At 57.1% G+C, this 27,571-nt stretch overlaps 2 protein-coding genes across 3 annotated transcripts in view; one reads left to right on the top strand and one right to left on the bottom strand.

Moving 5' to 3' along the window:
* DTX2 (deltex E3 ubiquitin ligase 2) overlaps positions 1–3,945 on the bottom strand; it is a 35,556-nt gene extending 31,611 nt beyond the window's left edge. For both annotated transcript variants that reach the window (XM_051635924.1, XM_051635925.1), the window contains exon 1: positions 3,865–3,945. The gene's annotated coding sequence lies outside the window, so the exon portion shown is untranslated. The remainder of the gene's footprint in view (positions 1–3,864) is intronic.
* Positions 3,946–11,969: 8,024 nt separating this feature from the next.
* SSC4D (scavenger receptor cysteine rich family member with 4 domains) lies at positions 11,970–22,289 on the top strand. The gene is made up of 11 exons (XM_051636093.1): positions 11,970–12,002; positions 12,519–12,642; positions 14,649–14,684; positions 15,475–15,780; positions 17,350–17,421; positions 18,098–18,412; positions 19,187–19,267; positions 19,558–19,635; positions 20,503–20,814; positions 21,280–21,357; positions 21,973–22,289. Exons 1-11 carry the CDS (start codon positions 11,970–11,972, stop codon positions 22,287–22,289), a joined length of 1,752 nt encoding a protein of 583 aa, XP_051492053.1.
* The last annotated feature ends 5,282 nt before the right edge of the window (positions 22,290–27,571 follow it).

Raw genomic sequence — 27,571 nt, 5'->3', positions numbered from 1 at the left:
ACTCATAGCCCCCAAGGGATGTAAAAAAGCAGGCCCAAAGCCATCACATGGCCACCAAGCTGTCCAAGAGACACCAAAGGTCTGATATTTGACATTCCTTGTCTGCTGTGTCATTGCAAGGATTGATGCCCAGACCACCTGGACACATGTCTCAATGCCCAAATGCCAGACAGACCACTGGAGATCCCACCTCATGAGCAGGTGGGTATGACTGCAAATGAGCAGAATTCATTTTTGTTTTAAAATAAATTCACTTCCCCCCTCTTAAGGTCTCACATCATCCATCACTTGCTTAAGTGCCAGCAGGGAGCTACGAGCTTCTTGCTCAGCTAATGGAAAAGTTCAGGTCTCCCAAGAGGCAGAGCAGCAGTGGGTGGCTTCCACTGGAAGATGCCATCTGCATGGAGAATGACATCCCTGCTGCTGGATGGGGGAAGATCCCACGCTCTGTGGAGCATCCCATCCATCATGCTGGTGGGGCTTGCTGGCTTAAAAAAGAACTGGAAAGAGAGCGAGCGAAGAACAGACACACCCACACGTCTGCATTTTTTAAGAGGAAAGCAACACCTTCTCCAGGAACTCAGTGTAAATGAGCTCATGAGCTGCTCTGAGATTTTTTACAGAACACCCCCAGATCGCCTGGTGTTGGTGACAAACTGCTCCAGATCACCAACAGAAGACCCTGATCTCTGCAACTGACCTTGAGATGTAATTCACCCTCCTCTAATGCATCAAGGACAGTTATTTTACTGCTCAAACCAGCAAATCCAAACTCAAGGTATTAAACCCAACACCTGCCTCTGTTAATTCATTTTACGGCAGGTTTCACACCAACCCACCTCCTCCTCATGGACCACCAGCATGTCCACCAGTGAGACAAATCCCCCATGAGGCCATGCACCTGCAGCAGGTTCTCTGAGCTCCAAACAAAGAGCAAACACCTTTTTTCCCAAAAAAAAAACTGTTGTTACCAAACATTCATCTGAACATCCTACAGCCCCAAGCAGAGCAGGAGAGCAGAGGGAGGCTCTTTGGAGGGAGCCATTGATTTCTTTTCCTTCCTTTTTGAAACGCAGCAGCAGGAAATGGGAAAAAGAAGGTGTCCCAGCAGAAGAGCACCCAACGCCACCTCTGTCACGTACCACCTTCCTCTCTCTGTGACACTGCCCTGGTGACAAAAGTCTCCTGCTCACCCCCTTGGATGGCAGTGAGGGTTAAACCCCGGACCACACAGAAGCAAAGTTGCCCGGACCAGCTGCATGTGAGCACCGCGTGCTCTGACAGTCACTTCTCCATCAAAATGGAAAAATATTTCCTGCCTGCACTAGGACTGCAGGTCCAGAGGAAAAGCAAAGGGTGTATTTCAGCCTCCTGCCAGTCCTCCCTTCTGGAGCCAGCAGCTGTTTGCATGGATTGGGAAGTGAGGAATGCGGGAGAACTTCAGGAAGCCAAAATGACACCAGTCCCCGAATTAAGGCAAACAAGAGAAAGGAAAGTCCTGAATTTGCAGTTCCTTTCCCCTCTCCACGATTTCAGCAGCACACAAATATTAAAAGCTGAGAAACTCGGTGCAAGAGCTGCTTGTAGAGGTCTCAGCCCACCCCCTGGGGTTGCTGGGTGTGTTGCACTGAAGCAGAAAGGGTTTGGGGCAGGCTGAGCTGTATGGAGAGATCTGGCTGTGGCTTGGGGGGCACTGCACATCCCCCTCCACCAGCACCAAGTTTGGGATGTGAGCAGCAGCTCTTCAGCTGCAGCAGCTCTTCAGCTGCACCAGCTCCTGACTCTGTCCTGGTCAGACTCACAGCCCAGAGGGAGCAGCTACACATCTTTGCTAAAATCCCACTTCACTCTGAGCTTGAAAAGTGCCTTGAAAAGCTAAAAGTCACGCCAGGCCCTAAAAGCTGTGTTTATTCAGCCCTGACTCCAGTTAGAAATCCTGTGGGCACCTTGCCCCAAAGGAAAACAAAACCCAACTACTTGAAGTGCAAACTCCATCCAACTGCCCTCCTCTTAGGAGGTAACTCAGGCTCAGATCTTGAATTGGGATTTGCTTGGCTGGATCTTCACACCCCAGCACCACCTCTGAAGCGTTTGCCCACATGCCTTTAATTAGAGACTTGGACAGGAAAAGAACTGGGTGTATTTCACAGTTGTGCTTCCTAACAGATTCACTCCCTGCTCCTCAAGCTCCAGTAAATGGTGGTGAGAAAGCTGGGGAGGGGCAGATGGGAATTTAAGCATTTGAAAGACATGTTTATTTCTCAAACCTGTTCTACTTCCAGAAAGCAGAAGTTTCTTTTGCTTAAAATGCAGGATCTTAAAATTCATGGGTCTGAGATTAGTTCTAAAAATGCCAAATCCCTTTGTAAGTTTCTGAACTGAAATTGCCAGCATCGATAAAGGTTTAAATGCTATGCTAGCTTGCACCTGGAAAGGAAAAAGGCCAAGAAGCCCTTGAGCTGGTCTGCATGAAAATAAATAAATAAACCCCCCCACCAGATTGGTAAAATGGAGATTTTTCAGCAGGTGGCTCAGAAAAGAGGGTGCCCAGGAGGGATTTGTTAAGCACCACTAACACTGCATGAGAGATGGGACTGGAAGGGCTGCAAAGAGCCCATGGGAAAGATGACACAGGGATTAGAAGAGCACACAAAGCACAGGGAGGCAGCAGGACTGTACTGAGCCCACAACCCTGGGCAGTGCCACAGGTGGCCTGTGCCATCCTGACCCCAAAGCACCCCACCAGGGCCTCCCCACCAGCTGACCTGCACTTCTGACCAGGAGATAACTCACATCCAAGCACGTTTTTCCCTACAGGAGCACCCAGCACTGATGAGCATGCAGCTGGCAGCAACCCTGGGCTAAGAACAGAGCAAGGAGGTAGACAGAGGGGAGGGTGAATTAATAAATCCAGCCAAGCAGATCCATCTGCCCTTGACACAGCCCTGCTTTCTTCCAGCCACCACTGACGGTCACAGAGCAAGGTGGCTGGGTTGACAGTCAAAAGAACAGGAGAGATAAAACTCCAATGCTCCAAACCTGGACTCCTTCCACTCAAAACAAGCTTCAAGACAGTTCCCTTTGGAGGAGAAAATACAGATGGCCTGGTTTATTCCAGGCACGAATGAAGAGGAAAGCTGAGGCAGTGAGGAGAGAGCAGGTCCACCTGGATACAGGATCCCACCAAACCCAACTCTCTCCAGAGCCCTTCTGGGCACCGAAGCAGATCACTTACTTGTGGGGAGACCATTTACAGGTGGGAGTGCAACCCTGGCAAGACCTGGAGGGTTCCCTCGGCTCCCGGAAAGCTCAGAGCAGCAGCAGCACCAGGTGGGATGCTCCCTGCTTTCAGCCGGACCGCCGGGAAGGGCAAAGGCGAGTCCTCCGAAGGAGCTGGTGGCTCAGGGCCGGCCCGGCCCCCCGAGGGGCTCCAGCCCAGCCTGGGCAACCCCCACAGACCCACTCCGGTCCTTCTGGCTTCACCCCCGCTCCCAACGCCAGGGTTAGACCCCCTCAGGGCAGGCCCCCGGGCCCCGCAGGTGCTGGGGAACAGCGTCCTGCGGGCACCGACCCCCCCTGGGGAGCCAAGGAGAGGCCGGGGCCTGGTGCCAGGGGACCCGCGTCCCACCGCCCCGGCCCCAGGGGACGGGCACAGCCTCCCGGCCCGCTAGAGAAGGCCCAACTACCGGCCGGCCCCTCCGCCTGCTCCCAGAGGCCTGAGGCGGCCCGGGCAGGGACAGGGCTGGGCCGCGCGTCAGTACCGGCCGCTCGCAGCCCCGGCTGCCCCGGGGAGACCCCCCCCCTGACGGAGAAGGGTCTGCCGGCGCTGCCCAGCCTCCGCCTCCGCGCTGCCGAGCCCCTCACCTGGGTGCCGGGGCCCGGCGCTCTCTCTCCTCCGCCCGGCCCCGCCGCGTCCCCTCAGCCCGGTCCCGCCGGCCGCTCCGCCGGCCCGGCCCGCCGGGAAGCACTGCGCATGCGCGCGCGGCCGCCTTGGGGGGTGGCGAGCGGGGGGCGGGGCCAGGATAAGGGGGCGGGGTCAGATATGGAGATGAGTATAAAAATGGGCGTGGTCTGAGATAAAATGGGCGTGGTTATCGTGGAAGGGGCGTGGCCTGGGCGGGTAACGGCGGGTGATCCCGGGAGAGGGGGAGAGGGGGACGCGGGGGGGGTGGGAGGAGGAACGACACGGGGTGAATATGGAGAAGAGCTCGGGTACCCCAGCCCTGCCAAGGCCACCCACGCCCCTCAGCACCACGTCTGCGCCGCTGTGACATCCCTCCAGGGGTGCCCCGCTGGAGCTGCCTACGGGCTGTGGTTTCCCCCCCGGCACTGGGGTCTCCTCCTGCTACCCCTTCTGTAATATTTCTGGGTCCAGGAGATGGAAATTGCCCCTTGCAGAGAAACACCAGACATACCCCCACCCCCCCCCGTGTCACTGCCTCTGTCCCCGTGGCTCAGCAGAGCCCACCACATCAACATCTCACGAGAGATGCAGCCCCTAACGAAGCTTAACGACTGGACGTGTCTGTGGGGGCTGCTTTTTGGCTTTTTGGAAGTGGCTCCGAGGGGGCTGGAACCACCCAGAGCAAGATTCAACTGAGGACTGATCAGTTGCTCAGCTCCTCGAGGAGAGTTATTCTCGGCTTCATTTACATTCGTGCAAATCAGCAACAAACCCCTGGGGATGATTGCCCTGGTCCTTGTTGGAGCACAGGGTGAGGACTGGTAAATATTATGCCCGTGTGCCACAGATACCTCCAGCAACAGAGCACTGCTTCCTGCCAGCTGCTTGCTTCATCCTGGTCAGACCCCTTTGTGTGTGTATTTAAAGATGAAATGATGCAATTAAACATGACTTCTAGAGCACCTTGAGGGGAGGCAAATTACTTCTTAACACTGGGTTAGAGGTAGGTCAGACCCCACCCGGGTTTTTCCCCTCGTTGGGTGCTCAGCAGCTACAGAACAAAGCACCACCAAGATATTTCATAAGCAGGAAACACTCACCAGTCCTTATAAAATCATTTTCATCTTCCCTGGACTTTACACCCTCTAGTACTGATTCACCCATAATATGCTGTGATACACCTGCTCCAGAAGGGCTCCGAAAGTCTTCTAAAAATCAAAGTACATTATTCTTAGACTCCATAATGAAAGCAAAACAAAACATGTAGAACCAGGTTTACACCGTAGGCAGGGAGGGATGTTTTAAAACTCTGCTTCCTGGGTTAAATTCAGGAGACTCACCTTTCCTGAGCTTAGAGAGGGGTTGATTTTCTACTCCCAGAGAATCTACAGAGCTGAGCACATAACCATTGCAGCTGCAGCAAAACTCCTCCAGAGCTCTGTCTCCCTGCAGCTCAGCCATGTGTGCAAATGCCCGTGGGTTTCTCTTCCAGGATGGATGAGGTTGTCACACATTATAATTCAAAATACTCACAAGGTACTAATAATTGCCAAAGGTGATTGATAGCCTGCTTGTAATGTGTCTGTTTAAGCAATAAACTTCACATTTACAACTCAGGTGCTTGGAATTCCTGTCTCCTGCAGCTGGAATAACGAACTGAAGAGCAACGTGAAGATTTTTTTTCCCTTTCTACCCTGCTGCACCCAAGCCTGAAAAAGAGCTGGGCAGGCTTCGTCAAGCCCTGCTGGGACCAGATCCTGATCTGTGTGGCTGCAGAGTTTGACGGGCATTAAATATCCCCTGATCCCAACTGTCTGCTCACCTCTCCACACTGGCCAGCCTTCCCTCGGTGATTAGTGCTGATTACAAACATCACTCTACCTGCCCTGCCTCTCTCCCGCTTTGCTCATGGCCTTGACCCCCGGGACGGGCAGGTCCCCGGGGCTGGAGCCGCGGGAGCTTCTCTCTCCTTCCAAGCCCTTTCCGAGCTCCCTCGAGCCTTGCTCCCTGAAGATGCGTTGCCACCTAGTGCACGCTCAGCCGTGTGGCAGCCGATCCAGCCCTCCGGAGCTTTTCTGCATCAGCCTGGATTAGATGGACCTTTAAAGGTCCCTTCCAACCCCTACTATTCTATGATTTTCAGCTCCAGGCTTGGACACAGCCACCTCCATCCTGCACAGGTTCCTACACAGCAATGTCTACCCCGTCTGTCTCCTCCCCCTGCCTGTCCCCACGCAAGTCACTGCATCTCAATCACTTCAGCAGAGTTTGAGTTCTCTGGGGCTTTATTTATCCAGGGAGACCTTAGACCACCTCCCCCTACCTGAAGGGGCTGCAGGAAAGCTGGGGAGGGGCTTTTGAGAAGGGCAGGGAGGGATGGGATGAGGGGTAATGGCTTTAAACTGGAAGAGGGGAGCTTGAGGTTGGACATTAGGAAGAAATTCTTCACTGTGAGGGTGGTGAGACCCTGGCACAGGTTGCCCTGGGAAGCTGTGGCTGCCCCATCCCTGGCAGTGTTGAAGGGCAGGTTGGATGGGGCTTGGAGCAACCTGGGCTGGTGGGAGGTGTCCCTGCCCATGCAGGGGGTTGGAACCTTATGATCTTTAAGGTCCCTTCCAACACAAACTGGTCTGTGATTCCGTGCTGCTATTTCAAGCCCTTAAGCTATGGCTGCAGCAGCCCCCTCCAGCACCAGCAGAGCTTCAGCAGAAGAGCTGCCTGCATTCCCCAGTGCTGGCAAAGAAGTCACCACCAGGTGCTCATCCTGACGGGCAGGTCATACATAAAGGGCTGTTGCCCCACAGGACCCCACTGCCAGAAGCCCAGGGTGGGGTGAAGCTGCACCCCAGAGAGATAATGAGAGGGGACCCAGAAAAGGGAGTCACAGCTGTGCCCTTTGCTACTGTGACCAACCAAGGGGGCTCAGTGCCCTGTTTTCCATCCCTTTTTTCCCCTCTAAGGACCACAGCTACTCCTCTGCAGCTCTGGATGCCACCAGAGCCAGTGGTCCAGGCCAGCTGCCCTCTGCAGATCCTCCTGTCAGCACCATGTCCTTGGGCTGCTCTTTCTCACCTGGTTTCTGCAGCACCTGGTTGGTCAGGAAATGGATTACAGGGAGGAACAAAGGGGATTTTGTCTGGGGAGGGGGTGGGTGCTGCAGCTGCTCTTTCCGCAGCCCTGCCCTTCCTTTGGAGCTTCCCAGCTGCCAGAAAATACCTTAAAATTAGTGCTTGGGTCACCAAGTAGCACAGAGGTGTGGTGAGACCTCAGCTGCAGCAGGAGAGGGGAACTGAAATGGTCTCCCACTGTTCTGATGCCTTTCCCTCCCTCTCCCTCCTCCTACAGCTGCTGGATGCTGGCTGGTTTGGGGTGTGAGAGCTTCTTTCCTGGGATTCCACCTTGCCAGGTCCCACCTGGCTGCCCCAGAGCAGCAGGAGGAGCAGAAGAAGGCATGGAAGGAGGTCAGACTCCATCCCAGGTATCCTCGATGCCAGGTTTCCCTGAAGCACAGGTGGCAGTGGGAAGGAAACCAGTAAATACCTGGTGATGGAGCTCAGCAGTCAGCAGGGGAAACCTGTCCTGCATTTTAAGCTGGCTGCTGGTTTGCAGCAGCAACTGGTGTTGAGGAACAGCTCAGTTCTTCCCTCCTGCCAGTAAAAAGATGCCTTTTGTTTCAGCTTGTGGCTTTTTTAGATCACACCAGGCCCTTCTTCTAAATTGCCAACATCTTCCCTGGCAATGGGAAATGGCAATTTCCTGGCATAACAGGTACACACCAGTTTCTCTCTCCCCCCTGTGTTTTCCCAGCTATGTGAGAAAGGAAGCCTATTTTTCATTTTATTTTTAATTTTTTCTTTCCCCCCTGCAGGCTTCTGAACGACTGGCTGCCCCCAGTTCCCAGCCAGGACTGAGCTGCTGCCAGAAAAGAGATTTACTGGGAGCTGCTGGAGCTGCCCCCCACCCAAGGAAGCTGCTCGTGGCACTGTCAGTGGACACGGGCACCACCCTACTCAGCCCTGACTCCCCCCAAAACCACTCACCCCTGAGCATCAGTGATGTCCCCGAGCGACCAGGCAGCAGGACCATAGAGAAGGACAAGAAGAGCTGCTGCTTTTATTTTTTCTCCTCCCTGGCGAACAAAAGAACAGCCCTGTGGAATGTTATAATTAGCCTTTCTGATGTTGTGGCTGCTCCTTGAATAAGGCTGGCTGTGTTTGCTGCTCCTCAGAGCAGTGGAAGCCCAAAATCCTCAGGCTGCCAAGCCAAAAAAAGAGCCTGAGAAATCACGACCAGGGTGGAGAACATCTTCAGGGCTTGCTGGCCTCACCCCCTCCTTGCACTTAGGGAGGGTGACATTCCTGGTGTGGATGGGAATGGATGCTGGAGTTGAAGGTTTCCAGCCCTAGGGCTCTGGCAGCTAGCCAGGACCCCGGGGAGCTGGTTGAGGTTTGGGCAAAACAGACTGAAAAAAAGACACCTTTGAAACGTGCCGTTTCCCAACCGGCTTATTAGAACTTCCCCCCTCCTGGGAAATAAAAAAGCAAACGCTTTGCTTGCTAATTATTGAATCCCTACAAGACAGTAAAGCCACAGTTGTAGCCAGAACCTGCTTTGTCCTGGGTTCCAACACAAAACCCGGGGCGTTTAAGGGTGTTTAAGGGTGTTTAAGGGCATTTGAGGGTCTGGGCTTTGTGTAAGAGCAAACGCAGCAGCAAGAGCCAAGAGGGAACCGCTGCCCCCCACCCCCCCGTGAGCTCAGGGGTAGGAATCCTGTCGATGTGTTTTTTGAACACAAAGCCAAAAGCACACCAGGCTCCTAAAGTCGCTGGGGAGCTTAAGAATTCACAAAATTGGGACTATCAGGCCGCTTAGGGGTCCTTTTTCCATTGCCTTCAAGGCTGCTGGGACCCAAGAGGCTGAGGTCGTCAGGCTGTCCATGGCAAGGGTGGTTTAAAGGCTGGACTGGTTAAAAAAGCTTCAGTGTTTCCTCTGAAAATAGAGATGCTCTGGTCGGGAGCTGAAGGAAACAACATGAATGTAGCAGATGAAGTAACGGAGATGGATGGGAAAGGTTTCCAGCCCTGGGACATGGGCATCCCCCACCACAAGGACGTGCAGGTCTCTCTGATGTCCTCAGCAGACATCAGCCCATCAGGCAGGAAAATCCTTGGGGGAAAAAAAAAGGACCTCTCAAGGCAATGCCTTGCCCAAGAGCAGGCAGGGAGGACCACGGCTTGCAGGAGGAGTGGGGCCCCAGCAAGAAGTCCCCAGGCTTGGGACTGTCCCCTCCCTCTGCATCCCGCTGCTGGCTCCGGCAGGAGGCATCCGGAGGAATATTTCCAGCCAGGTGGCTCTTGCTGGCATCCTCTCCAGGTGGGCACTCAGACAGCCGAGGAGGGAGGTGGGAAGGAGCTGAAAAGCCCAAATCCTCTGCAACAGCTTCTCCCTTCCCCCGAGGCGTGACCAGCACCCGATTTTTTTTGGGCTGCGTCCCTTCCTGCCTCCTTGAAACCCGAGCCATTCCCTCCCTGCCATGGCTCCTTAGAGCTCTTCCCTCCCTTCCTCCTTCTTCCTCCTCTTCTTCCTTCTCCTCCCTTTCTTTCTCCTGTCCTCTCGGGATGACCTGCCCCGGGATGGGGTGCAGAGCTGCTGTCCCGTGCTAGAACCTGGCCAGAAACAGCCACCAAAGGTGTGAAGAGATGAGTGGCTGGAGCTGTTTGGTTGATGGATGAGATCCTTTCCCTCTTCCTTCTTTATTCTTACTTATTCTTTTTTACATTTTACCAAACAACACCTCACCTAGAGATTGAAAAAGATAATAAATCCTGCCTTACCCCCATCACCTCACTCCTGGGAATATTCATTTCAACACTTCTTTTTATGTTTATTTTGATTTTTTTTCCCGAACTAACGAGCCAGCTCTTTGCTTCAAAAGGGAATATTTATTTCTGGGATTCAATATAACCACCTTTATACTGGAAAGAAAATACCAAACAGGTATGTGGATTTTATGATGCTCTTTTCTTTTTTTTGGCCAGTGTGGTAATTATAAATAATGATCTGCTGGGGTGGTGGTGACTGGAAGGCTGTGATTTCTCAGGAAGTTGTTTGAATAATTGAAAAGTGGAAGAGGTGACAGTTAGAGAGCAAGGGGGGTTGGTCCAGCTGTGGCCAAGGGACCAAGGGGGACTAAAGGGAGACCAAAGGGGGACCAAAGAAGGACTGAAGGGGACTAAAGAGGGATGAAAGGGGACCAGAGGGTGGCCAAAAAGGACCAAAGAGGACAAAAGCATGGCCAAAGGGGACCAAAAGGGAATCAAAAGGGGCCAAAGGGACCTGTGGGGTCTTATCTCCAGGTGGGAAGAGGGAGTTTTCACAGAAGGCAAAGAGCTGGCCAGGCACAGTGTGTCCACTGGGGTGCATGTTATTTGGGGTGAAAACTGGGGGGTTCTGTGCCCCACGTTAGGGCCCTGCTCCGGCCCCATCAGCCTGCCCTGATGCAGTGACCAGGGCTTGTGCTGGAGGGGGCACCAGCACCAGGAATGCTGCTTCCTCCATCGGGTGCATGGCTGGGGGATGTTTTACAGGACACTTCATAGCTCCGCAGACCTTGGCCTGAAGACACTTTGGGAACCCCCTCACCCCTTCCAGAAGGACACTGCTCCCTGCTGCAGCCGCAATGCTTATCATGCTTGTTATTATGGCTTAGAAGCAGCTTTTCATCTACAGGCATCCTCAAAGGGCCTCAAGCCCCCATCCTGATGCAAGGGAAGGGGGCTCAGTTTGCCACTGAACCCCGAGAGTTTGGATGTGGGTGGAGAAGCAGGTGGAAAAGCACCCAAGGAGAAGGAAAAGGGGGTTTTACCTGGTTTTGGGGTGGGCCGTGGCACAGCATGGCAGCAGTTAATGCCTGTTGCTGCCCTGCCAGGGAGCAAGAACGTGCTGGCTCAGGCACAAAAGCTGCCAGGGATGACAATGTCCCCGAGAGCAGGACATGGTGAGGGGGTTTGGCCAGGGCAGGGTGGTGGAGGGGGAATCTGTCAGCCCTGCCCCACCGGAGCGCAGGGAGGACAAAAGGAGACATTATTCCGTGCTGCAGGAGGGATGAATGGAGTATTGAGAGGCTCCACCTCGGGGAGTAGATTGATTTTCAGCCCCAGTCACCAAGCCATCTGCCTGCTGGCGGGTCTCCTCCCGAGGCTGGGTCAGCAGGAGTGGGGTGGTGAGGGCAGGGAGGTGTAATGGGGCTGTATCCCACCCGTGGTGGCTCCATCCTGGCACCTCTGCTGCCATCACCCCTTACTGGTGCACACTGGTCTACCATTGTCTCTCACCCTGGAGGCTTGGGAGCCCACCCAGCTTGTGGTCTTGAGGGTCCTTGGCTGGGTGGACACTGCACATGGTCCCACCTGGGAGCTCTTCCCACCCTCTGCCTCCACGCCAGGAAAAGCAGGAGCAGCAAAAGGCTGGAGGAGGGTTTTCCATGAGGGGGGTGGTGGTTGGTCACCGATAGGGTGAATTTTCACACCCTTTCCCAAGTTTCTGACCACCAGTAGATGCCCCAAGCTGCAGCAGTCGGTGTCCACCTCCTCAGGACATGTTGTGCCTGGGGGAGGGACTGATTTGAGGGCTCTGTGTGGCTGAGACTCACAGCCTGGCTGTAGAGCTGCTGTGTGAAAGCATCCTCATGATGGCACTCCTCCACCAGCACACACCGTGTCCCAGTGCTGCTGTCCCCTGCTGCTGGGACAACTGGGACCTTGGTCTGGCTTCCCAGAGGTGTTAGGAAGAGGAGGAACAGCTCCCACTCTGCTCCCCAACAGGGTGCAAGTGAAACAGAGCTAGAAGTCCACCCACTTTGGAGGTCATTTCTGATGGGAGCAGCAAATGGCATCTCACAATCCTTCCTCTCTTCCTTGTTTGCTGCCTGACATTCCCATTTGCTTCCCATCTTGTCCTGGTGGAGTTGGCATCTCCATCCCCCAGGAGGACGAGGTTGTCCTGTCAGACCCCAGAAAAGTCTGTCTTCCCACAGAAATGCCTTTCCCTGCTTTTCTGCCACGGGATGATGAAGAGCAGAGACCACGGGGGCCTCAGGGTAAAGCCCCTGGGAACATACCAGATGAGGGGGTAGGGTGTCTTGTTGGGTGGCTAGTGTGGGGGTCTTGGGGGTCGTGGGTGGCCGGGAATGACATCTGGCCAGGAGAACCCTTGGGTGCATTAATTCATCACAGGGTGACGAAGAAAGATGAGCATAAAGCACTGGATGGGGCACTTTGGTAGCTCAAGTGCTGCAGACCTTGGATGAGAGCTCTAAAGTTCAGCACTCCAGTGTCTGGAGGGTCCTTCTGCACCTTCAACCACCCAGTCCTGAGGCTCTCCCTACTCCCAATTTTGTCTCCTGGGTGGGATGTGGCCCTGCAGCTTCATCTTCCCACTCAAAAAAAATGCCCCCTCTTCTCTATAAATCCAACCTGAGTTAGTTCTCCTGTGGTTCCTGGCCTCTGCTCCAGCAAGTGCAGAGCAGGGACTTGTTTGCAGGTCTTGCATGGCCCTTGGTAGGGCAAAAGCTCTCCTGGCCATCACCACTAACCTTGCTGTCTGCATATTCCAGAGACAACTTCCTCTGGACACCTGTGTGTGGGAGGATCACGGCACAGAGTGGGACAGCAGGACATCAAGGATGCTGCCTCTCTCCCTGATGCCAGCCCTGCTCCTCCTCCTCCTCAGCCCCACCGGTGAGCTCCTGTGTGGTGTGGCAGGATGGGGTCATTTTAGGCACCCCCAGTCTCCCTCCTGGCCTTAGATTCCTGGGCAGAAGAACGATGAGAGGGAATGTCATGATGTCCCAGCTGGCATTGAGGATGCACAGGGATGGAGGGAGCACGTTCAGCTCTTACCTCCCACCATGACCTGTGTGTGGACATAGAATCATCAAATCATTGAATCGTTTTGGCTGGACAAAAACTTTCAGATCATCCAGTCCAACGTTCACCCAGCCCTGCCAAGGCCACCACTGCCCCATGTCCCTCAGCACCATCTCCAGGGCTTGGAAACCCCTCCAGGGGTGGGGACTCTCCCCCTGCCCTGGGCAGCCTGGGCCAGGGCCTGACAGCCCTTGCCAGGAAGAAATTGTTCCTAATAGCCAATCTCAACCTCCCCTGGTGCAACTTGAGCCCCTTTCCTCTGGTTCTATCACTTGTTCCTTGGAAGAGGAGCCCAACCCCCCTGGCTCCAACCTCCCCTCAGGCAGCTGCAGAGCCAGCAGGTCTCCCCTCACCTCCTGGTCTCCAGGCTGGACACCCCCAGCTCCCTCAGCTGCTCCTCACACTTGTGCTCCAGCCCCTTCCCCAGCCCCGTTGCCCTTCCCTGCTGATCCAGGTTCAGCTTCCATGCTGGAACAGGCAGCTGCTGGTGATGGGGACAGTGCAAGTCTGATCCCCAGAACCAGCAGCATCACTGGGAAGGGGCTGATGGGACCTGCCCAGGCAATGGGTGGGATGAGCACCCGTCCTCTGAGGACATCACTTCCAAGTCACTCCTGGCAGGAGTGTCCAGCCAGGCTGGGAATCATTGAAATCCAACTGGAAAGAGCCATTCCTGCTCTTCCTTGGATGGGGGTCCACACAAGTCCTTATCCTGGTGGGACTTTCTCAGTGCAGTTACAGTTGGTAGGACCTTCCCTCCTCAGCAAAACCCTGCCAAGACAAAGCCAGGCAGAAAGCAGCAATTAAGGGGTAGTCAGACACTTTAATTGGATTAAATGAGTTTGTACAGTTCCCACCCCTCAGCTGGAGCTTCCATGTTCTCCCCCCCCAGCCCCTGGTGGTTCCCACTTCTCTTCACGGACGGGCACAGCTAATGAAGGGCAACTTGTCCTCCAGTTGGTGGTTGTGTTTATCACTGTGCCTGGAGAGGGATGATGTTTCCTCTTCCCTTCTGGATTTGTGAAGCTGGATCCCAGAGATGTGAAGGGCTCCATCTCTGGTCTCAAAAAATGCCAGTTTCCAACTGTTCCTCATTAACGGAGACAAACCAGGCATCCTTTTCTTTGAGGTTTCTCTTGACTTTGCTGGGGGATACTCTCAAATGAATATTTCAGAGCTTTGATTTGGATGTAAAGGGAGATGAATATTGAATCTTTAACGTCGTCCTTTTCATCCGCTGCTTGTTCAGCAGGGGGTTGGCCCAGGTGTCAAAACCCAACACAAACCTGGATCAAAAGCTCTTCCTATCAAGCCTCAGGTGTCCCCATTTTGGGGGCCAAAGGTGATGTGAGTTAGCTCCCTTCTGTTCCCCAGCCCACAGGCTGCTGTGTCCTTCCCTGTCCTGTCTTTGGCAAGGTGGGACTCCGTGTTTCCATCCCCTAGGGTGGCTGCATCCCATCAACAGATGCCTTGATAAGTGCAGAGGTGGCAAAAAGTGGATTTGTTGGGAACAAAAAGAAGGAACAAGCCCACTTCAAATGCACAGAGGGATGCCCAGTGCTGTCTCTTCCACCAGGAGATCTTCAGCAGGTTTCCTGTGCCACACAGGACTGGTTGTTCCTCTGTTCCATCTCAAGCTTTCCATGGGGCGGGAGGGTGATGGAGCTGCCTGGGGCCCACGGCAAGCCAGGAAAGGAGCCAGGAATGTCCCTGAGACGCAGCCATGGACATCCCTGCTGCCATCATCTCCTGATGTCACTCTTGGGCTCACCGTGGGGACACTGGTGAGACCTGATCCCTTCTCCTCTCCCTTGCAGGTGACACCTCCGAGCCGGCGCTGGCGCCGTTCCCAGGTGAGATTCTCCTCTCCAAGTCACTCTTCTCTGGGAACTTTCATGGTTGAAAAACGCTCTTTTTTGGGGAGAGAAAACAGGGTTTGGAGAATTTCAAAAAGGAAACCGATCGGGGTTTGAACAGAAAAAGCAGCCACAAAAAGCTGAACTTCTTTTACAGAAAGGAAATGGAGATTCTTGATTGTCCCTTTCCTGCTTATTATCCCGAGAGGGGAATTTTGCCACCCCCCGGGGTGTCCTTGTCCCTGCACCTTTTGTCACACCCAAGCAAATAACTCCCTTGATGTGACAGGCCAGGGGCCCTCACATGTCTGTTCCCCACCACCAGTAGCTTGGGAGAGCATCTCTATCCCACCAGCTCCCACCTGGGACCAGCTCTGGAGGTTGAGGCTAACAAGAATTTGCTAATTGCATCTTGTCACTTGTCACCCATCACGTGATGCCACGTGTTCACCTTCCTCTTCTCCCACGGGGTTATGGCCCAGGTCACTAACAGGCAAGACCCTGGGGATGATGGTGCATCTGGTCGATGTACTGAGATCTGTTGAGTCTTCATGACTGCTGCTTCCTGCAGATGAAGAGAAGCCCAAGTCCCACCATCAGGCGGGTGGCACCAAGCCAACAGCTGCCTTGAGCTGCAGCAAAGGGTCCCCACTGCCTTTAAGGAGCAGAGATTTGGTGCAGAGAGGGCTCACACCCACCCTGTGACACCCACTGGGTGTTTGTCACCTCCTGACCCTTGGGTGGGCTCGTTGCCTGCTGAGGAACCTCTCTCTGCCCATCCTTCCAGAGATACGTCTCTCCAACGGGCCCAGCCGGTGCCAGGGGCGGGTGGAGATCCTCTACAACGGCTCCTGGGGGACAGTCTGTGATGATGACTGGGACATCGTGGATGCCAACGTGGTGTGTCGCCAGCTGGGCTGTGGCCACGCCATCACGCTGCCAGCTGCCATGACCTTTGGCCAAGGGACTGGACCCATCTTCTTGGACAACGTGGACTGCAAGGGATGGGAAGCAGCCTTGAGCGAGTGCTGGAGCCACGGCTGGGGCATCCACAACTGCTACCACTATGAGGACGTGGCCGTCATCTGCAATGGTAATGGGGTTGGGTTCCTCAGGGGTGGTGCTGCAAGCCCTGCAGGTGACAGGCTGGTTTGGGTTGGAAGGAACCTTAAAAATCACCCAGTTCCAACCCCCTGCATGGGCAGGGACACCTCCCACCAGCCCAGGCTGCTCCAAGCCCCATCCAACCTGCCCTTCAACACTTCCAGGGACGGGGCAGCCACAGCTTCTCTGGGCAACCTGGGCCAGGGTCTCACCCCCCTCACAGTGAAGAATTTCTTCCTAATGTCTAACCTGAATCTCCCCTCTCCCAGTTTAAGACAATTACCCCTTGTCCTATCAATCCGTGCCCTCTGATCATCTTCATGGCCTTCTCTGGACCCACTCCAACAGCTCCATGTCCTTCCTGTGTTGGGGGCACCAGAACTGGACCCAGTACAGCAGGGGAGGTCTCACCAGAGAGAAGAAGAGAGGGAGAATCCCCTCCCTTGACCTGCTGGTCATGCTGCTGGTGATGCAGCCCTGGATATGGTTGGTTTTCTGGGCAGCAAGATGCCTTGAGGGAGCCCAAGAGTCATATCTCAGAGCCTGTTCTTCTGAGCCTGGATCAGCCAAACCTCCTCTGCAGCCTTTCTCCACCCCTGTCCCCAATCCAGGCCATCTCCCAACTCAGCATGCTGGTGCTCCATAGGGTGACCAGCTTGCTCTGTGTTGCCCATCCCAGCTCAGGGACTTTGCAACCTTCTCCAGCACCATCTCTGGAGAAAGAGCACAAGCCCACCCACGTTCCCACCTCTGAGTCAGCCCCTGCCCAGCTGCCTCTTTCCCCTTTGGACTTGTCTGTCCTTAAACTGCTGAGCTCGTCAGTAGGAAATGTTCCTAGAGGTGAGAACAGCAAGTTGAAAGCATCTGAAGTGGCAAGTGAAAGTGGGACAGCTCCATCCCAACCCCTACGTACCCTACACATCCCTCCTGCACATCTACCTTGGGTTTTGCTCCTCAGCCACCCATCACCCACCCAGAAACGTGAGGCTGTGCAGACCTGGAGCTCAGCCATGGCTACAGCTGCTCCATGAACCCCTGTGTCCTGCAGGGACTTGGAAAGGGAGGGATGTGAGGTTGGGTGGTGGGGTTGGACCATGAGCAACCAGAGAAAGGAGGTGATGGATTGAGCAGGAACCTTGAATCGAGGCACTGCTGGAGAGGAGAGGTGGAAGGACAGAAGGAGGAGGTGGGGAGGTAGGTCTGAGGGCAGAGTGGTGGGTCTGGGTCTGATGGCTTCAGCCATCAGGTTTCAGTGGCTTGGTTGGTAAAGAAGAGCAGGAGATGCTCTGGGGTGGCTCTCAGAGGAGATGCAGGGGTGTGAGCCAAACACAAGACCCCTAGGAAAGTTGTTCCCACCCACACCAGATGGAAGCTTTAAGGGGCAGGGTGGTGGGGCAGCAAACCCTTCCTTCTTGCCCCATGAGGGCTGGTTTGGTGGAAGCCCTCTGGTTTCCTGTGGTGCCAGCAGCCTGCAGGGCTGGTGGCCCAGAGGGGAGATGGCTTCAGGAGGTCTTGCTGTGGGCAGTGATGGATGTCCTCTCTCCACTTCCCTTTTCAGAGTTCTCACCCACCCAAGCCAGTGAAGGACCAACCAGCAGGACCCTCACGGCCTCAGTACAGGATGGGGAAAGTAAGCAGGGGTCTGTCCTGGCTGAGGGCTGGTACAGAGCAGCTCCCCCCACCCTCCCACCCACCTGCTGTCCCTCAGGGGCAGAGCCCCATCTTGGTGCCAACCCCCATCCCTGAGGGTCACCAAGGCTACCATAGAGTGATAGAATCACGGACTAGTTTGGGTTGGAAGGGACCTTCAAGATCATCCAGATCCAACCCCCCTGCATGGGCAGGGACACCTCCCACCAGCCCAGGCTGCTCCAAGCCCCATCCAACCTGCCCTTCAACACTGCCAGGGATGGGGCAGCCACAGCTTCCCTGGGCAGCCTGGGCCAGGGTCTCACCACCCTCACAGGGAAGACTTTCCTCCTCATGTCTCACCTCAATCTCCAGTTTAAAGTCACTACCCCTCATCCTGTCACTCCATGCCCCTGTAAAAATTCCTCCCCCAGCTTTCCTGGAGCCCCTTCAGGCCCTGGAAGGTGCTCTCAGGTCTCCCTGGAGCCTTCTCTTCTCCAGGCTGTCCACCCCAACTCTCCCACCCTGTCTCCAGAGCAGAGCTGCTCCAACCCTTGGATCATCTCCACGTCCTCCCCTGGCCTCACATTCCCCTCCCAGCAGTTTCTCACCCGTTTTCCACCCCCCGGTGGGCACTGCCAGCTCCAGCCCTTCTCACCACGTGCCACCACCCTCAGGTGACGGCACCATCCGCCTGGTGAGCGGGCCTGACACCTGCCAGGGCCGGGTGGAGATCTTCTACCGGGGTAACTGGGGCACGGTCTGCGACGACGACTGGGGGCTGAGCGACGCCAGCGTGGTCTGCAAGCAGGTGGGCTGTGGCCAGGCCCTGGACTTCAAGAGCAACGCCTACTTCGGCTACGGCACGGGACGTATCCTCCTGGACAACGTCAACTGCGAGGGCAACGAGCCTTTCCTCTCTGCCTGCTACAGCCTGGGCTGGGGCATCCATAACTGTGGCCACCACGAGGACGCCGGGGTCATCTGCACAGGTGGGGGGACAGAGCCTCGTGGTGGCATCTCAGACTGGTTTGGGTTGGGAGGCACCTGGAAGATCATCCAGATCCAACCCCCCTGCATGGGCAGGGACACCTCCCACCAGCCCAGGTTGCTCCAAGCCCCATCCAACCTGCCCTTCAACACTGCCAGGGATGGGGCAGCCACAGCTTCCCTGGGCAACCTGGGCCAGGGTCTCACCACCCTCACAGCCAAGAATTTCTTCTAAATATCTGACCTGAATCTTCTCTCTTCCAGTTGAAGGCCATTCCCCCTTGTCCTGGCACTCCCTGCCCTTGTAAAATGTCCCTCCTCCCCAGTTTTCTTTTTAGCTTTTATGACATTAAGAATTCCCTCCTGATCCCAGGATTCCCTTTCCCACTAGCACTAAGCAAAGGGGCTGATGATGCAGGAGAAAAGGGACAATTTTTTCAGGCTGGTCCTTTCTTCCTAAACATCCCTGTCCTCTCTGGAACCTTGCCCAGGCATGGAGCCAATGGCACCACCATGGATGTCCCTTGCTTGGTGGGGCAGGGGAATAACAAAGCTTTAGAGCTAAGGAACCTTGCCAGCTAAACCTCCCAGGTATGTGTTGGGACTCCTTGGTGCTGCAGGTGGGACCTCAGTGGAGGATCAGGGTGGAGAAGCACAGCACGTGGGCAGCAGGGACGTGTGGGTGGACATGGTCCATCTCCATCTTGGAGCAGCCAGCAATTCACGGCTTTGCAGCTCCTCCCATCTGTCACCCCTGTCCCTCTGTGTCACCACAGGGCTGGACACATCCACCATCACGTCCTTCACCACCTCGGTGGCCCTGGACTATGAAGAGACACTCACTGCCACAGCCACAGGTAGGAGGTCAGCGGCCACCTTGTGCTGTAGCTGGGGCTGAGGGCTCCTTGGGGGGGAGGGGGGGCAACTGTGCCCTCTGTGCTCTCTGTGGCCCCAGCATGGTCACCCTGACATCCCACAACCTATGGGTGAGGCTTGGGGGGGGGTGGTGGACACACATTACCCATGGCAGAAGCTTGCCAAGGGGCCACCTCTGTGCTGGAGACCCCTGGCAGCAGGCAGATTGGGGGTGGTGGGTGCTGGAGATGTTCCCCCCACCAATGCCCACATGTCCCCATGCTTATCCCAGCAGTGACAGACAGTGGAGACCAGCCCTCCCAGGCCACCGAGGTGGTCACCACCGCCCTCCTCACTGTTGAGCAGGAAAGTAAGTGTCCCTTGTCAGGGACAAGGAACCCTTGTCCTCAGGATGTCCCCCAACTCCCCAGGGCTCCCTTATGGCCCCAGGAGCACCCCAGGGAATTCTTCCCCCTGGGATAACCCCACATCCCCAGGGGCTCACCTCATCATTCCAAGGTCTCACCCCATAACTCCAAGGTCTCACCCCATGTCCCCAGGGGTTACCCCATACCCCAAGGTCTCTCCCCACACCCTCAGGGGGTTGCTCCCATGTCCCCGGGGTCTCACCCCATATTCCCAAGGTCTCACCCCATGTCCCCAAGACCTCACCCCACATCCCCAGTGCTCACCCCGTGTTCCCAAGGTCTCACCCCATGTTCCCAAGACCTCACCCTACATCCCCAGTGCTCACCCTATGTTCCCAAGGTCTCACCCCATGTTCCCAAGGTCTCACCCCACATCCCCAGTGCTCACCCCATGTTCCCAAGCTCTCACTCCATGTTCCCAAGGCCTCACCCCACGTCCCCAGTGCTCACCCCATGTTCCCAAGGTCTCACCCCACGTCCCCAGTGCTCACCCCATGTTCCCAAGGTCTCACTCCATGTTCCCAAGGCCTCACCCCACGTCCCCAGTGCTCACCCCATGTTCCCAAGGTCTCACCCCATGTTCCCAAGGCCTCACCCCACATCCCCAGTGCTCACCCCACGTCCCCAGGGCTCACCCCATGTCTCCAGGGCTCACCCCACATTCCCAAGCTCTCACCCCATGCCCCCGAGGGGTTGCTCCCACACCCCTAGGGCTCACCCCATACCACCAGGCACTGCCCCCTCGTTACACCCACCCCCCCGAGGGGACCCCCAGGTGCGGGGGGATGACCCGTGCCCGGTTCCCGCAGGCGGGGGGGTCCGGCTGGCCAACGGCAACGGGACCTGCCGCGGCCGGGTGGAGGTTCGGCACGGGGGGCTCTGGGGCACCGTTTGCGACGACGACTGGGATTTCCCGGACGCCCAGGTGGTGTGTCGGGAGCTGGGCTGTGGCCAGGCCCTGGCTGCCACCGTCCTGGGCTCTTTCGGGTACGGCAGCGGGCCCGTCCTGCTGGATAACGTGGGCTGCGGCGGCGGGGAGGCCAGGCTGGCCGACTGCTTCCACCTGGGCTGGGGGCAGCACAACTGCGGCCACCACGAAGATGCCGGGGTCATTTGTCGAGGTGAGGGGAGGGGGGAGTGAGGCGGGTGGTGGCTGGTCGCTGCCCGAGGGTCTCCCGTGGGAGAGGAGGGGATGGGATTCGGGGGTGACTGCCCGGTGCTCCCCTGCTGGAAGGTGGGAAATGCCAGAGGTTGCAGGTGGATTTCAGCCGTGAGCGTGTTGGTCGTGAGAAAGAAGGGGGTCCCTGAAGTGGGGGGGGGGGGGGTGAATGTGAGTCCCGAGGTCCTGGGGTTCCTCCTGCCCATGTGGGGACAGCAGCAGCGGTGACCAGTGACGGGCGGAGTGTGGCAACCGCCCCTGCTCTCTGCTTGTGGCTTCCCTGGGAGCTACACATCCCAGCCCACACCCCCCTGGATCCAGCCCCACACCGCTGCTGGGGGGCTCTGACCCCGGCCTGGGGGACTCAGGGGTCTCCTGGGGGACTCAGGGGTCTCCTGAGTCACTTTTCCCTTCCCTGCTATGCCAGGTGCTGAGGATGCTGGAGAGCATTTCCAAGAAACCACTGCAAGGACCACCACGTCAGCCCCTACCCGTCCCAAGGATGGTAGGTCTCAAGGTATCACCAGGGACATGGTGCCAACCCTGGGGACCCTCTGCACCAGCGCAGGGTGGAATCAGAGGCAGCTTGGGCAGAGGCCAATGGCTTTAGCAGTGCTTGAAGCACTGACCTGGAGCAGCCTACAGGAGGGGGAAAAGCCATGCTTGGTGGTACTGTTAAACCATGGCCTCTCCTGGTACCTCCAAGGCTGGTCCAGGCAGAGGAAGGGATGGATCCTTGGTGGGGAGATGAAGGGATGCACCTCGGTGGGGAGAGGAAGTGATTGACCTCAGCGGGGAGAGGAGAGGATGGACTAACAGGGCTGAGCCAGGAGCAGAGATTATTGTCTGCTCCTTCAACCTGAACATCTGCTGCGTTGCCCTGGGGATCAGCCCCAGCTCAAACACCTGCCCCTGGGCACCCCCTTGTGCTCCTGCCTGCACGGAGGCAGCGGTGGAGGTGTGAGACACAGCAAACATCTGCCCAGCCTCGGAGAGACCGCGGCTCTTCTTGCCCTGGGGCCAACCTGTCCGGGAAGGGCCTTTTCTCCCCCAGCCCTGAGGACCCAGCCCGAGGGGTCCTGGGGTGGGCAGGGGCTGCTTCACCCCATCCCCTCCACAGGTTCCCTGCGCCTGGTGAACGGCAGCCACCGGTGCGAGGGGCGGGTGGAGATGTTCTACCTGTCCCAGTGGGGGACGGTGTGTGACGACGCCTGGGACCTTCGGGATGCCAAGGTGGTGTGCAGGCAGCTGGGCTGTGGGCACGCCCTGGCAGCCTGGGGGGAGGCACGCTACGGGCAGGGCACGGGCTACATCTTCCTTGACAACCTCAAGTGCAAGGGCCACGAGCCCTCGCTGCTGCGCTGCTCCCACATCCGCTGGGACGTTCACAACTGTGACCACTCCGAGGATGCCGGGGCTGCCTGCAGCATCCTATGACCACCCACCCACCAGGAGCCTCGCCCAGGTATGGGGGAGGGGTGGAGCTGGTGACAATAGTCACAGAGAGGGGCTGAATCCTGTTGGGGACACTCACTCTCTGCCTCAGTTTCCCCGCTTGCCCCACAGGGGCATTGGTTGGAGCTCCCGGGGCTGTTTGGGTGGGAAGAGGCAGGGGGTGGGCAGGCTATTCTGTGCTCCAAAAATACCTGCTGAAGGTTTTTTCCCCCCCCCCCCTCCCTCCCTGAACTGCCCCTTGGAAAAACAAAACCATCTTTGGTGTGAAATCTGGCTGGTTTCAGCCATTGCATTTAAGAGGTGAGGAGCCCAAAAAAAATCGATTTTCTGCTGTGAAAATGATGTGAGATTAGACTCAGAAAATGTAAAAAGGGGTAGAAATCACACCAGGATGTTCCAGTGGCTCTGCAGTGAGTTGCTGCTGTTCTGCAGTTTGCTTTACAAACACCCCCCCCCCCTTCCCCAGCAATCCCAATAGCAGCTTTTCCTTCCCATTTTGGCAGAAGAAATACCAAGTCCTCCCCCATCTCCCTGCAGCAGGAATGCAGGTGTTGGATCTCACACTGCTTGCATTCCCATCCTGCTCCGTGGCTGCCCAGGATTTCTTCCTCGTGCTCATTTCACCTCCCGTTTCTTCTGGGTTTGCAAAGAGCTCAGCTGAGATTTTCCTCACCCTGGGGACTTTGGCACAGCCAGTCCCTGCCCAAAAATCCCTCTGGGAAGTGGGGAAGGATCAGGATCCCTGTAACCTCCCTGTTCTTCATCTTGTGCAGTCCAGACCAGCTCTGGCTGCTCTTTCCTAGGAGCTCTGTGATGCTCCAAGGTGCCCAGGGCAGTCATGGAGCTTGAAGACAGGGCAGGAGCAAAGGGAAAACCATTGAGAAGACCCCAAATCTCAGCCCAGCATGGTGCTAAACCCAGGATCCCAGTCTCTCCCCAGTGCCATCCCTTTGGGTAAGGGCTGTTTCCCTCCCAACTCAGGTGGAAGGACTCAGCCTGCAGCGCCCACCGCCTTCGCCATCAACCATTCCCGACTCATGGAACACTGGGAAAGCCACCTCTGTGTGCTGGTGGATGGGGTGCCAGGGTGGGGAAGGGCTGGAGCAGCAGGGCAGAGCAGGTCCTGGCTGCTCCCCCCCTCCTCTCCCTCCTCTGTGCAATTCTTTTGTTAATAATAGATTGTGCATATTCCTGGGGTTCCCACCCACAAACCCTCCCTTCCCCCACCTCCCCCCCCCCCCCCCCATTAACTTTTCTTACATGTGTTTGGGTTTGTTTTGTGAATAAATAAAAGCCCTTTGGAAGTGTGCTGAGACCCGACTTGCTCCCCTGTCACCCCCTTGAAGCCTGGGCAGGAGCAAACACCAGGGGAGGAGGAGATACCCCGAGCCCAGAGGCTCATGCTGCCAAAAACGGGTACAAACCCCTTGCCAGGCCCCCAGGCTGCCCCTTATTCCCACCCAGCTGGGAGCCAAGCCTGGACCCTTCCCCAGTCCAGCTCCAGGGTTACAGCCCTGACCCCTGCCAGGTTTGTAGGGAGGAGGCTGGATCCAGCTCTGGGTTTGTTCCCAGTGGGATTTTGGCTGCTGTTGCTGTTGTGTGGCTGCGCAGGCTCTGCAGTGCTGACAGCAGCAGATTGGTGCCGTTTGCTGAGGCCAGAGGAGCAGCTGGGAAGAGAGGCAGACCTGCCTGCTGCTGCCTGCAAGGGGAGGCTGTGACCACAGGGCTGGGGACTGGGACAGAGTTCCCAATTTGGCAAGGTTTTTCCACCCCCCCGATGGCCAGTGGCTGTGGCCTGAGCAGTGATGCGGCTGTGAGGTGGCACATCCAGGCCACCAGACCTCTGTGGACATTGGGAACATGTCCCCATGCAGCTCCCAGGTTGATGGGGTTCCTCTCAGGTGTCCTCAGCCCCACCTCTCCCAGGGCTTTCCCAGCACTTTGCTTCTAGACCAGATTTCCACCAGTGGGGAAACTGAGGCACGGAAGCATCTTCCAGGCAGGCCGTGGCAGATGCAGGCTCTGGAGGCCTTGGTGAGACCCTGGGAGAGGGGAGGGAGGTGGCATGTGAATCAGCCCTCTCCTTTTGATGACCCTTCCAGGTCCTGCCCGTGCAGCTGCCCACCCCCCCCTTCCTCCTGCCCCCCTGCTTCTCATCTCACCTCCTGCTCCAGGACAGCTGGGCAATGCTGGGGTCCTGCTGGGAACAGCAGGGGGACAGGGATGTCCCCAGCAGCCCTGGGCCCCCCTGCAGCACAAGCCAGCTGGGCATGGGGCAGAGGGTGGGGAGGGTCTGCCAGCTTTGTCCCCTCAGTCCCTGTGGCTTTGGGAGGTGGGGAAGGGGGTGGCCAGGAGCTGCACTGGAGGCTGCTGCTGGGATTGCCCTGTTTTCCTTGGGGACTGTGCCTCGAGCTGGCAAATCTGGGTTGGCTTTAATGTCACCCCACACCCTGCTTCTCTTCACTTTGGTCTGGGATGAGCAGATCCCGCTTTCCCTGGGCTCTCCTGCAACCCCACAAGCAAAGGGTTTCCAGCCAGGAGACCCAGTAACCTCCTCCCTGTCTTCTAGCCTTTTCTCCTGCAGGCAGGGCTTGGGATGTGCTGGGATTCCCAGAGACATTCCATGCTCAAGCTGAGTATCATCTCCATGGGAGCAGGGTAGGAGCACGGGGATGTTCTGGAAGGGTATGAGCAGGAGGATGCTCTGGAGCAGGGTATGAGCACAGAGATGCCATGGAGCAGGGTATGAGCATGGGGGATCCTCCTGGAGCAGGGCAGCAGCACAAGGATGTTCTGGAGCAGGGAATGAGCACGGGGATGATCTGGAGCAGGGAATGAGCAGGAGGATGCTCTGGAGCAGGGTACAAGGCCAGAGGTGCCATGGAGCAGGGCATGAGCATGGGGGATCCCCTGGAGCAGGGTAATGAGTATGGAGATCCCCTGGAGCAGGGCACCAGCTCAGAGATGCCTTGGAGCAGGGTATGAGCATGGAGATCTCCTGGAGCAGGGGAGCAGCTCAGGGATGCTCTGGAGCAGGGAATGAGCAGGAGGATGCCCTGGAGCAGGGTACAAGGCCAGAGATGCCATGGAGCAGGGAATGAGCAGGGAGATCTCCTGGAGCAGGGGAGCAGCTCGGGGATGCCCTGGAGCAGAGAATGAGCAGGGGGATGCCCTGGAGCAGGGCAGCAGCAGAGGATGCCGGTGGCCCGGGTACCTCCCGCTGCGGGAGCACATCCAGGCTGCGGAGCCTGCGCGGGGGGGGGGGTGGGAGAAGCAGCGGAACCCACCCGCCCCTTCCCCATCCCACGTCAGCCGTTCCCGGAGCAGCTGCGGCTCCACACTGGTCGATCCCATCGATTAGTTCCTCTCACCATCCCTGGAGAGGAGAACAGGGCTGGGGGCGGGGGGGCAGCAGGAGGGAGAGAATAAATATTTCAGCAGGCTCGGGCAAAAGCTGGGGTTATTTTGGGGCTGGGATTTATGGGCTATTAGGAATAAGGGATGAGTCTGTGCTGGGGAGAGGAGACCCATTAATCCAGGCTGAAGGAGCACAAACGAGCAAGGGGAAATGGAGGAGGCTTTAATTATTTCGCCGTGTTCCAGAATAATAAGCTGGCTCTGTGGCTGAGGGCTTTGGGGGGGGGGGGTCGGGAGCTCTGCTGGGGCAGGGGAGGGGGCACTCACAGTGAAACCCCCCCCCCCCAGCTGCATGGGCAGTGCTGGGTGGGGATGAGGTTCCCATTCTGGGACCATTTTGAGACTGGTACAAGCAGCGTTGCTGGCTGGGATGTGGTGTGGGGGATGCACTGCTTGGGGGGGGGGGAGGCTGTAGAGCAGGAGGATGGCTCAGGGGTGGGGAGGTGGGTGTTCTCTGTCCCCTTCCCGGGCTGGTCACCCCCCGCCGTGCCCTGTTAAGGCAATTCCCTCTCTGCCTGTAACCGGAGGAGCTGTAACCTGCCCTGGAGGGGTGAGTCAGTGCTGAAGGCAGCCCTGGCCCGGGGAGCATCCCTGACCCAAAAGCACCCCTGTGCTCTGCTGTTCTCAGCACCACCTGGGTGCCCTTGCACTGTGCTCCGCTCCCTGGTTTGCTGTGTGTCCCCCCCCCCCCAGCTCTCCCTGCTGCGTGCCTCAGTTTCCCTGGAGAACACAGAACTGTGGCCCTGGCTCAACCCTTGGTCTCCTTGGGGAGCTGCAAGGACCTTCCCCCTCCCCGCCCCCGTCCCCCAGCTGGGAGCAAGGGGCACATCTCTCCCCACAGGTGGCACGGAGGGACAGATTTACCCCCACCAGGGCAGCCTGCGGGTCCCCAGGTGGCAGCAGGGATGGCGTTCAGGGACCACATCCTCTCCCCAGGGGACGGATGAGGACCCTCCCCACGGCATCCCTGTGGCACAGCACCCTCAGGAGCGTGGCCCTGGCTGCCAAGGTCACCCCAGTGGGGTGAGGGAGCCACCCCAGCACACCCCACACCAGCACTGTCCCCCTTCCCAGCTCCTGCCAGGCCCTGCCGCGGCTCCCGCTGACGTCACCTCACCGGAGCCAGCAGCTATTTTGGGAACTGCAAAGTCACTGGCGCAATTAGTCTGTTGGCAAAGGGAGCTGGGAGGGGAGAAGGGGGGGTTGGGGAGGGGGCCACGGCTGAGCTCCCCACCCTGCTGGGGGGGGGGGGCTGCGTGGCCACAACCCACGGGTAGCGGGAGGTCTGTCCCTCTCCTTGCTCCCGCAGGATCCAGGGCTCTCTCCACCCTGGGGAAAGGCCACACGGTTGGCAATCCTCCCATCCATCATCTCCTCCCTTCAGCCTTTTTTTTTCTTTCTTTCTTTTTCTTTCTTTTTTTCTTTTTTTGCCTTTTTTTTTTTCCTCTTTCATTTCGTTTCCTTCCCCCGGGAGGAGCCGCCCCACGTGGGCTGCCGAGCTCTGGCAAAAGCAGCCTGGCTGCCATTCCTGGCCTTTGGAGACAGGCACGAAAGCAATTTTAGCTGCCAGCAACGTGCTTCCCATGGCAATGGCACTGGAGAGCCCCCCCGGGCAAGGGGCTGCCCGGGTGGGAGAGGTGGTTTCCAGCCATGCCTGGGTGCTCTGCCTCTGGCCGTGCCTTTGGTTTAATCCAGCCACATCTTCTTGGGCCCTGCCAGCCCTGTTGTCCCCCATCCCAGGGATGGGGACATGCCCGGTGCTGCTGTCACTGTCACTGCTGTCCCCAGGCACAGCAGAAACAGGCAGTGGGGTCTTGCCCTGTGAGTGGCTTCATGCCCGGGGGGAT

The sequence above is a fragment of the Apus apus genome, chromosome 18, assembly GCF_020740795.1.
Source record: "Apus apus isolate bApuApu2 chromosome 18, bApuApu2.pri.cur, whole genome shotgun sequence".
Taxonomy (NCBI): domain Eukaryota; kingdom Metazoa; phylum Chordata; class Aves; order Apodiformes; family Apodidae; genus Apus; species Apus apus.
The sequence above is the reverse complement of the archived record's forward strand: the minus strand, read 5'-3'. Positions and strand labels throughout refer to the sequence as shown.

Coding starts and splice junctions, on each gene's coding strand:
- SSC4D (XM_051636093.1), top strand. CDS start 11,970: ATGATGAAGAGCAGAGACCACGGGGGCCTCAGG. Junction 14,685..15,474: donor GGCGCTGGCGCCGTTCCCAG/GTGAGATTCTCC, acceptor CCATCCTTCCAG/AGATACGTCTCTCCAACGGG. Junction 19,268..19,557: donor ACTCACTGCCACAGCCACAG/GTAGGAGGTCAG, acceptor TGCTTATCCCAG/CAGTGACAGACAGTGGAGAC.